The following is a 10827-nucleotide window of genomic DNA, read 5'->3' on the forward strand; positions in this document are numbered from 1 at the left end:
AAACAAACTTCAATTTCTTATCTCAAGATAAGCTCTTTCTGTGTGTATTCTCCGCATTACCGGTTTTAGCTTGCTGTATTGACTTCCCGATAGAATCTCCGATGTCAATAATGCATGTTCAAATCTGACTTGAATTTGTGCCTTAGTGGTAGACTAAAACACCTTACAAAAAGCTTTGAAAACGAATCTTTCTGCACAGAATACTTCTTCTACAATGTTTGGAGAGCTCAAAGTCAGAAAAACTGTAACAACTTTAAGCTCGGTTATTTAACCACTCTTTTTTGAGAGGGGATTTGGCCGAGCGGTTCGAATACTGTCTGTTGCTTTTCTGCTAGGTGACTGAATGTCGTATGAATCCGTGACAAATCGCAGCCAACGTGTCTACAGTAACGAGATTTCAATACGCGAATTTGAAAATAGATTTTTTGTTGAGTTTTCTTATACGTTAAAATCTATTGAATATTGAAATGTACTAATATTTCTGTTTCCTACATTAAATATAAGCGTATGATTTTAGAAATAAGCATAACGGTCAGGACGGTTACGACCAGAGCACCAGAGCACACTGCACTTGCGCACGCTATACGCAAAGTGACACTGATATTGACATTCAAACTTAGCTATCACGGATTAAATCTCATTTGCATCAACAAGAGTACTAGTCATCAAGAATCTCCATGGAAAATGTCGTTATGAAATTATAACAACGTGAGACTTATGTTTAGGCTATTAACTTATTACGTGGTGGCTGATTTCTTAGAGAGGGATATAGAATCTCAATACAGTCACAGATACAGATTAATATTGATCTTCTTCAACTTTACTCTATCACATACAACTTCTAAATCATAAACGTTGATAGGCGATGCCAGCAGTATTTTCATGGCTGACAATGAATCCAAATCTTTGTCATACGAAAGAATGAAAGAATGTGATCGGTTTACGTAAAGGAGAGGAACTACAAATATGGTTAATCGATCAAATTACTTGACTAGCTTGAAATATTCCAGTTAGTGTACTTTGTTCTAAAAGCTAGTTTGAAAAAAAGGGAGGTTTCCAAAAGATCAATATATGAAACATTTGGGCATCGACAAGTGGGCAAAATGTAGGCAAAGGTACACAGTAAAAGATTTGTTTGCTATACCTGTATAACAACAGGGTTCATTTATTGTACGATGATAATTAGTGAGGAAAAGAAGTGAACGACAGTAGATGCTACTTTACTACAATATTTCACGAGCGAATGGATGGGCCTCGTCGTCTACACATAATTGATACGCTAACTTGATGAAAACAAACCTGTGTGAATAAAACGCATGCATCGGAAAAACAATCACTTCATATTTCCAAACCTAGTCTGAAATATAAGCATTACATCTCAATCATTAACTCTAGCCTATCAAGTTGCATGTACACTTTTAACGCCGTAAGACGTGTGCTAATTAGAGGTTATTACCCAATATCGCCTGTTCCTGTGTCGTATCAGCATGAGTGTCATTTGTGCTGCGTCAGACACGAGACGAACTCGAGTGTCTGACGCAGCACAAATGACACGAATGCTAATACGACACAAGGAACAGGCGATATTGGGTAATAACAGATTTATCATATACCCACGCCCATAATTTTAGGGAAGTTTTACTAATAGAACGAAAAACCTTAAATTGTGAGGCTTTACTTTATTACGCCTTGCGCATAAATATCAGAATGTTTATGTGAACAGGCTTCATTCATAAAGTATACGACGAAGATGTCAACATCACGCGCGACATCGCTGCAAGTCGTCCATATCTCAATGAAACCCAAGAAGAAATACACCGGGATAATCGTCATACAGAAGGAACATTTTAAGATGCAATATGCTATTACAACTGTAACCGATCAAAAACTGCTCAGTTTTAAATCTATCCTGATTTCGATCGTCGTACGGCACGGAGCTCGCGCGGAGAGGAAGTCAACAGTCGTTGCGCGCGCGACATCGCTGTCACGCCACGCGCTCACTACCTGTTCGGTGGAGACCGTGCACAGTGCCGGCGCCGTGCGAACGGTAGAATGTTTTGCTAGAACTTGACCAAAAAAATGCCATGGGAAAACATTTCAAGACTCAACGTGATATTTCCGTATTTTGCAACCAGAAATACCCGTGTTCCTCGAAGCCCTTCAAGTTTTTACGTCGGCGACATCGCTTCGCAGGCGGGGAGCGGCAGCCATTTTGTTGTTTACGTTGTTTACCAACAAACTGCTAATGTAGTTCGGGAAAACTCTTAAACTGATGACGTTCATCGTGCATATCTCGACGTTTACCGTGAAATATCACGGCTGATATTTTACGGTGAACGTCACTAGGATGTAGCAATATGGGCATGGGTATATGATAACTCATTTTGCCGTATACTACTGGAAAGCACTATGGCATAACATTAACAAAATTATCGTGAAAGTAAAGACAGCATGAACGAAGTAAACGTTTCAACAAATTTCCATTGATCATCACTTGACTTATAATTGGTAACTATATATATTGTTTACAACTAGAAAGCCTTTATCTTAGGTTGTAAACCGCACAAGCTACACAAAATCATATGGCTGCATTAGAAATACGCAAAATAACCCAGACCGTGCTCGGTTCTGTAATCCTCTTGTCTTTGGAAGACCGGATCTGAGGAATCGTAAAAGAGCACGCAGTGGCCATTTTCGGCGAGTGCTTCATATGGGCTGACAAACCCTTCCGGCTGGTTCTGCGGTATGCCACATTTCGCTCTCCCAGTTATGAAACAAGGACTTGCTTTGAGCATGGCAGAACATGTCAATGCATAACGACTTTTCAGATAATCGGACAGATACTCAGAGCAGTTTTTCTGAATGTAGAATTCGTCGCATGGGTCGTCGTAATCGACTTCTATGGTACCTAGAAGAGTTGGAAATAAAATGTAATGGTTAGAGTCAGCGTGTCATTCTTTCGAAAAAAAGCTAAAGCAGTTCACTTTATGCTTTTCCGGTGCAAAACAAAAAAACAACAACAAAACAACTCAATATTCAAAAAACATCAACAAATGTAGTTATATCTCAAGTTACGGCAGAATCAATGTTATTTTAACTTTGTAAAATAAAATTAAAGCTAGTCACTGCTGCTTCAATTGCCGATTGTCTTTTCGGTGTTTGACTCGTAAAAGGATGATCAAAAACATTATTTTTGGTTTGAGGAGTGAGTACTCACTTTCCGTGGCATCACAAAGCCCTAAGGCTCTCATTGTCGTAATTCCTGGTTCGATCATACCCAACCACTCAATGACAGTTAAATCCATCTCTTCTATATCTGTTGTATGGTCACAGTCAAGGTTTTCCAAGCAATCAACACGCCTCTGAAAATATCAAGTGTTTTATCGACTTCATCAGTAGCTTGCTTAGGTGTAACGTTTTCAGCTCATTACACTGTCAGTGCCACATTTTACAATTATTTTCAAATACTTATTGAATATTAACGATGTGACTCAGGTTCAAAGGTCAATTTTAGCAATTTTTTTTTATTTCAAATTTCGAACCACTGACACGTGGTCTTTCTTTTTGGGAAAGGTGTTGGGTCACATCGTACCGGGAAATTCCTGAAATATTACTAAAATGGCAAACTATCAGCTACACCGTGTGCCATTATTTCCCTTTTGTCTTAACGGTCGCGGATTACCGACCACGATATCTTTGATAAACACGCAGAGATTATGTATAGGCTTTGCGGTATAGTGCGCATGCGCTAGCTTCAACGTTATGCTCAGCGTTTTGAACTCCGCATGCATCGGTATACGGCAAACACGTCGAGCAGACCAAAGCCGGTGCTCGCGCTCCATTCCGTCGAAAAAGCAAGCGAGGTCCACAAAAGCGGACCTGAAAAAGACGGCAAAGTGCGCAAAGGTCGATTTAAATGTAAAACAGTCCGACTTTGGCTCATACTCCCTGCAATAACGATCAAGAATGCAGTGAAGAGTCAGATTTGGCCGAGGACGCAGACGATAACGGAGACAACTATGAAAGTATTTGACACGCTGCTTTTCGAACATATTAGGCTATGCTGATGCATACCGAGTCCAAAAATTAGCCTGAGCGAGATGAAACTTCTGTTAGTTGCGATAATTTTATCACTCTTGCTGTACATGCTTGGTGTTAGTATCGTGTTCTTTTAATTATATTTTTAAACTCGAGTTTTCTATCGTGCAGTCTTTTCGTGTCTGCTGAGAAACCTTGAACAACACCGTACCCGACAACAAGTGACATTTATGTCAAGGAGTTTCCCAAGCCAGTGCAGGAGTTCATACACTCATAATGTAGATTCACAAGAGCAAGTTCACCGATCTGCTAATTTTTCGGAACGAAATGCAAATATTTTTTTTTATTTCATGCCTTTTCTTTCTTTAAATATAACCCAAAAATTAAATTACGTCAAACGTGAATTGCGAGGGTTCACAAATGATTATTGTGTGCGTGTTGTCTAAACTTATCAATTACCCGCAGACTCCACAGCTGCTAGCTGAACCTCAACACTGAACGTAAAACAAACCCGGCTCAACTTCTAGAAGTGCCGAAACTAGCAATTTTTGCTATATGAGGTCAGTCATCGAAAGTTTGACTAAAAGTAAAAATCTCCGAAATAATTATGTGTGCTCTGGTATTGCGCAAGTCGAGTGACTCCACTGTAGACTAGTCGATACTCTGTCTCTCGGAACACGCTGTCGATGACAGCCTGCACTGTTTACGCTACGGCGTGATTATTATTAGTTTGATAAAATCGGTACAAGAACACATATAAATAAAGTTTGAAAAAATAACACGAGTCAATCTCTCCCGTCGTAACGAAGGGCGACAAGTTTGCAGTGCGGTGCAAAAGCTAAGAAAATACGACAGACATTTTATGTTGTCAAGAGTTACATGTGTTCGTTTCATCTTGAGGTAGGAAAACTAGCAAGTGACGTCCCGTTCGCACAGTGTCGGCGCTAACATGAACTTGACAATCACTTTTCACAAAGAACATGCATAAATTGCCGATCGCGAGACAGGAAGTAGACAACTTGAGTCAAGAACAAGTGAATGCCCGACGCGATCGCGCGACGACAGCACACAGGTCTCGATCTGATAAACTTTTTTACACAAGTTTCGACGTCTTCGTCTTGACTGTGAACACTGGTAACCAGATTGTAACCGTTGAGTTAACAGTATACAGTTAATATGCTAGTTAAACGTTCCAAAATGGATTAAATCGCTAAGTAGCCCTCTGTGTTTGTTGTGTAAATACCACCCACTGCTGGCACTAAGCATTTGCCAGTTCAGTGTATAATTTCTTTCTATTTTCACACGATCTGCAATCCTAAACATATTCAAAATTCCCAAAACTGACTCTAAATACTTCAACTTATTCCTGGTATAAGAAAATTCGCAGAAAATAGTGCGCGAGTCGGACTTCTTGGTCACAATGTGTGACGCATAGGTCGTTTACACAAATCGTCGATTTTCTCAGTTCCGTTTTTGGCAGTGCGTACATTATTCAAATAAGTATAAGTCGGCGACGCCTAGACAGACTTGCCTGATTTTTCACCTGTGGACAGTGAATGAATATATCTGAAAGACCGTGTCTCAGATTTCCGATAAAGGGCCTGGAAGTGAAGATATCCTGACAAACGTGAACAAAGGCCGATAATTTATGCAAAAAACGTCAAGTTGACACTTTGAAGGCGCATTGTGCGAAAACAAAAGCGAATTTCAAAAATCAGGGACACGGTTTTTTGCCCGGTATACCCAGCCATCGATTGCCGTAAACAGATCACCAAGGCCGATTGGAGATTTGTACTTACACTTTTTGAGTAAAAAAACTAAAAAACACGTGTTTTTTAGTAAAACAGCCGTATGCGCACTGTTTTTGAAAAACTAACAAATTTTCTGAACTCGTCGGTGACCGAGCAGATAAAAAGTACCACATATCGGGTGTGTGACCACGTCTTCTTTGTGAAAATGAGGATTGAAAATAAGTGACAATGAAACTGAGTCGCTACCTTAAGACATAGCAATAAGTGGACTTTTTATTGAGAATTCTGAAGGCCACGAGGAAAGCCCTCTCCTCCAAAGTTGTTACATCAATACCTTGCTGCCAGCATATCTCAGATACGATAAAAGCCTTTCTTCAAATAATTTCATTTCAAAAGCAAAAAGTATGTGAACTACAGTACTATCTTTAAGAATGAATTTAAAAGTAAAAATAGGTCACTCTTGGAGACCAAGAAATCACAGTGAACGAAGCGGAAATTGCGAAATAAAAAGTTTCTAGATCTTTCCGCGTATTCAGCCATTGCTGAACATGGATGTATGAAACCACCCAACCATTTTCCACAGTTTGGCCATTTTTACCAGCCTGCTTTACGACCTTATCATTCAATGTTATTCTATTAATTTTTGAATTAAATCATTTATTCAGGGAAAACAGCAATAGTGGGGTCATAATACTGGAACAGACAGAATGTTACCTGAACAAATTCGCAGTAGAGGATTGGCTTGTGCTCTTCAGACCAGTTGTCCGGGTTTCTAGTGTACTCGGTCAACATCCGTTCGCATCCTTCCAAATCGTCTTGGGTACATTGCTGTCGGGTGAACAAACATACCGATTTAAATACAGACAAGTGTACATTAGAGTGCAGATAACAAGTTAGTTGGATTCACCAACGATCACCTTTTCATCGGCTCTATTATACAACCAAAATATAGATATACATTTACAAGTGAAAAGGTTTCTGAGATATACCATGTTTATCTGAAACACAAAATTATAATTTCCAAAAAAAAAAAGGTTTTTATCTCACTGGCATAACATCGATCATTTACACCAATAACCAGACACACATTACAATATTACAGACTTTCGGTATATTTGCTTAGAGATGTTTTTCAATTGTTTCCTATCTTTTGCAATCATTTTAATTATGAAAGGTAATTAAGAGATCATGAAGTTGTTTGTAATCTGAAGATAAATTTTGTCCGATTAACATAATAAACGTATTATATCTACGACGGCCCTTATGAGTTCATTAATCAATTTCGTACTAGTAAAAAGGGCAAATTACCATATAGGCACGTGCATGATGAGATAAAACTTTCTCATCAAAAAAGGGACTTTTTTATGTTTAAATGAGGATATTTAGACTTACTCTCTTTGCGTCAACCCCGACCTTGCAAAGGACTAGAAAAAAGGCGAATAATGCGACCTTCATAGTTGTCGTTTTGGATCCTTTTTAAATCTGCAAATGCAAAGGAATGCTTTGTTAATTGAGCGCAGCATGTGGAAAATATCAGTAATCTCGTCTACGTACTGATCTATATTAGGACAAGAGTCGCGTTGGTTTGTAGTGGTTAATTTGTTAGAGACTGGCGATTCGGCGCTCAGTTACAATATCGATAGCCGCTCCCTCCTCAGCACAGAGAATCAACTTCTCACGTGTAATACTTAAGTGTTTCCTCTTAAAGCGGCTTACAACATCGGAAATATGAAATCATTTTTATTTCATATATCTTTCATATAAATACGGTTACAGTGTTATTTTAAACATTGATGATGTTGATATTAGGTCAGAGGTCAGTAGAGACGAGTCAGTGTCGGAGAGGTTAATGGTCTTTCATTTTTATATTGATGGACGGTATAAAGATTCACCTAATTGTTTAAGATATATAAGTTTCCTATTGCATATATTGCATTAATTTGCCAAGCATACATTCTAGCAACCCTAGGAGAGACAACGTCTGCTTTCCTGCCATATAACAAAGTCACGAAACCTAATTCAAAATCAACTTTGCTAGTATCCTTACTTTGCCTTGATTAAACCATGACGACACTCACGTATTTTTTTTGGCCAATCGCTAATACTTCGCTGAGAAAACATACGAGTCTCAGTTACACACTTGCTTACATGGTTTACGGACACATCTATCTTCTCTCCCCATCCCTCCATCAATCCATCTGTCTATCCTACTCTACAGACACACACGATACCTATAGTACCACTGACTTCGTCAGCCGTGCTAAACACTAATTAAAATTAAAATCTTTGAATCAAAATAGAAAAAACGGGGAGAACGCGAGATAAATTTTCTCATTGAGAATGAAGATGATCTGAATGTAACGGCGCACGGCGGCAAATCAAAGAGCTGTCATTTTCGGTTCCATTTTCATAAGTGTTGCACGAGATTTTCTTACGCGTAATGATATATGTACTTTAGACAAACCGTTAACATCGTATTCTTAGTTTGAAGATGTTGAAACTTGTAGCCCTATCCTTCTTTCATGACGATTCTATCAATTACTGCACGATACGGGATACGATTATTTTATGCGAATGGGATTTTTTGGTAGCGAAGGGTAGCGGAGGTAGCGGACCATGATTTCAAAGTTTCATATATTTTTATCGACTTAGCAATTGTTTAAAAGTATAGTACTATGGGGAGTTACAGTACTTGTCCGTAGAGTAAAGCTGTACGCTAATCCTTTATATGAAAATGTTGATCAAAAATGGGTGCAGACGAAACAGAGTCTCACACATGTGCTATCATGTGTTTTGAATAGGATATGGCCCCGACACAAATAGGATTGCTAACGTTCGAGCAAGCGTACGTGTTTCACAAAACATAGACCTTTTTTCAAAGTCGTATTTGTAATATGCGCCACAAGAAAACCATGCATACCATAACTTTTTGAAAAGCTGACATGAAATTTTACCTCGTACCATTATGTTACCCACAACGCTTGGCAGAGTGAAAAAAGTGAAATAGATAACGCCATTGTGTACAAAATGGAACTGTCAATTATTTCAGCTATGTTAAAGACAAAAAACGTGTCGTTTTTGTGTCCCTTTTCAAATCCTAATTGAAAATTTGATACGATCCAACCCATGCAGAGCAAAACTACGTTCATTGATCCACTCTCAAAAGTTCGAAGATACAAACTGAGAAAATTACCGATAACATAAATTGATAAATCTGTCTCTCCCGCGTCAAAAATGCCGGTCTGACAAAAAGGAAAACCAGAAAATCCAGATAATTAGTAAGTCTCAATAGACTCTGTCAACTATTTAATATAATCGTCGAGCTCTTGCCGCTACCTTAATTTAACGATTGCTTGGGGGTTCGCCGACCTGGAACTAAACTCAGCTTGGCCAACTATACTTCAAGAGAAGGCTGATTGTTTTCTCCGTTTAATTCTCTCTTTTTGCGCCAGAGTTTAAGAAAAGACTGATCAATAATGATCAAAAGTGAAGTTGGTGAAAAGTCTGGAATTCAGTGTTAATGATGGCATTGATTTCGGCACTTTAGTTAAGGGAATATCTACCGTGCATGAGATCGGGGACAAGCCTATATCACTGTACAGAGAAAAACTTGCTGAGGTCAGATTATCTTCATATTGCATGTTTGTTAAGCTGTTATAGCCAAAATGAATTGCAAACACTTACATCCGCCTTTGTTGAAGTCACTCCGCTTGGATCACGAGCTAAAATTTGCGCGGAAAACATAGTGCCGAACTAAACGGATTATTCGAAGACACTACGTGACCTCGCGCCGAGAAATCACTTGAATGCGATGCCATTATACATAAAAATACAGATTCTGTACTTTACAGCTAATATTGAGGAGACAACTTTTGGGAAAGATCATTTTAACCTCGCAGTCAAGCACCTACATACATCTCTAAAAACCTTACTCAAAACATCGCTTTTGCGCAGTTTTCCTCTTCCGAGAAGTGAGAATAAATTTTATGAGTTTACAAAAACTGATTTTGATGTCTGATGTATTTAGACCACTCCTACTTCATAATCCTGTTACACCTCCCACCCAACCCCACACCAACACCAGTAGTACAACCAGTAGAGGAATCAGGTCGTGGATTCCGAGGTCCGATTCCATGGTCCGATTCCGAAACTTTGGGCCATCATTGACTCTTTGCATAATGCAAAGCGGATATTCCAAGTTTAGTGTATTTCTAATTCATCAAAAGTTGTATTTTTTAAAATTTGCCAAACTTTTGACCGCTAATTGAACGTTTGCCGGTTGAACAATCTGAGATTTTTTTTCATTTTGCTGACGTTGACAGTTTTGCATGATGCCTGCCAATCATGACTTACGACTGTATTGGCTATGGAAATGACAGTGAATTTATTCCAAAATGAAAACAAAAAATACATGTATCGCGCCCAACATTTGTAAAAACCAAAGTTTTGACGAACGATCACTTTTCATCAGTACGCGTTTGCCTTATTTGGTCAAATATGGACAAATTGAAACTAATATTCGCAAAAAGTTAAAATAGACAGAAATTGCCAGTTTTAACTCAACGCAACCTTGACAAACAATAGATAAGGAAGAAAAAAGCAAAAACGAGTATGTGTCCTTGATAGAACTAACGATTCGCATATCTAACAACAAAATACGAAAGAACAATATTTCAAAAACGAAGCCGTTACACATTTTAGTTCACTTACGTACACAAGTATGCTCTTCGTCCAACTTGTCCAAGTGCTGACAGGTTGTAACGTTGTCCGGTGTATGAAGTTTTCTGGTATGGTTTAGTCCTATTTATGTAAAATTTGCTTCTCTAAATGTTTATTTTTGACATGTTTAATATTAATCCCATTTATTCTTTGATTTACAGTAATTGTGTCTAATTTGAAATAATACAATGTGTTTCCCGTCGATTAAGAATAAAAAAGTATTGAGAAACTAGAGTGCCCAATAAAAAAAATGAAATACATAAAATAAAATCCATTTTTAGTAAGTTTGTTTGAGAATGGGAAGATAAAATTTGAATCG

General features: G+C 38.3%; 1 protein-coding gene across 2 annotated transcripts; it reads right to left on the reverse strand.

Annotated features, from left to right (window-relative positions):
* Window positions 1–1130: 1130 nt before the first annotated feature.
* On the reverse strand, window positions 1131–10555 carry LOC139143883 (uncharacterized). Of its 2 annotated transcripts, none has more exons than XM_070714471.1 (5): window positions 10499–10555; window positions 7182–7271; window positions 6504–6617; window positions 3218–3362; window positions 1131–2908 (listed from the first exon to the last, which is right to left on the reverse strand). In XM_070714471.1, the coding sequence occupies exons 2-5, from the start codon at window positions 7242–7244 to the stop codon at window positions 2592–2594; spliced, it is 639 nt and encodes a 212-aa protein (XP_070570572.1). In that variant the 5' UTR covers window positions 7245–7271; window positions 10499–10555; the 3' UTR covers window positions 1131–2591. The 2 variants fall into 2 exon arrangements, with proteins under 2 accessions (XP_070570572.1, XP_070570574.1); XM_070714473.1 differs by having other exon boundaries at window positions 10504–10524.
* Window positions 10556–10827: the final 272 nt, after the last annotated feature.

Source organism: Ptychodera flava, chromosome 11 (assembly GCF_041260155.1).
Source record: "Ptychodera flava strain L36383 chromosome 11, AS_Pfla_20210202, whole genome shotgun sequence".
In the NCBI taxonomy this organism is placed as follows: Eukaryota; Metazoa; Hemichordata; class Enteropneusta; family Ptychoderidae; genus Ptychodera; species Ptychodera flava.

What these genes read in the sequence shown, in the direction of transcription:
- LOC139143883 (XM_070714471.1), bottom strand. Translation starts at nt 7,244, where the DNA reads ATGAAGGTCGCATTATTCGCCTTTTTTCTAGTCCTTTGCAAGGTCGGG. An exon ending in TCGGGGTTGACGCAAAGAGA is followed by an intron (nt 6,618 to 7,181) that starts GTAAGTCTAAAT and finishes TTCACCCGACAG; the next exon opens with CAATGTACCCAAGACGATTT. An exon ending in GCTTTGTGATGCCACGGAAA is followed by an intron (nt 2,909 to 3,217) that starts GTGAGTACTCAC and finishes CAACTCTTCTAG; the next exon opens with GTACCATAGAAGTCGATTAC.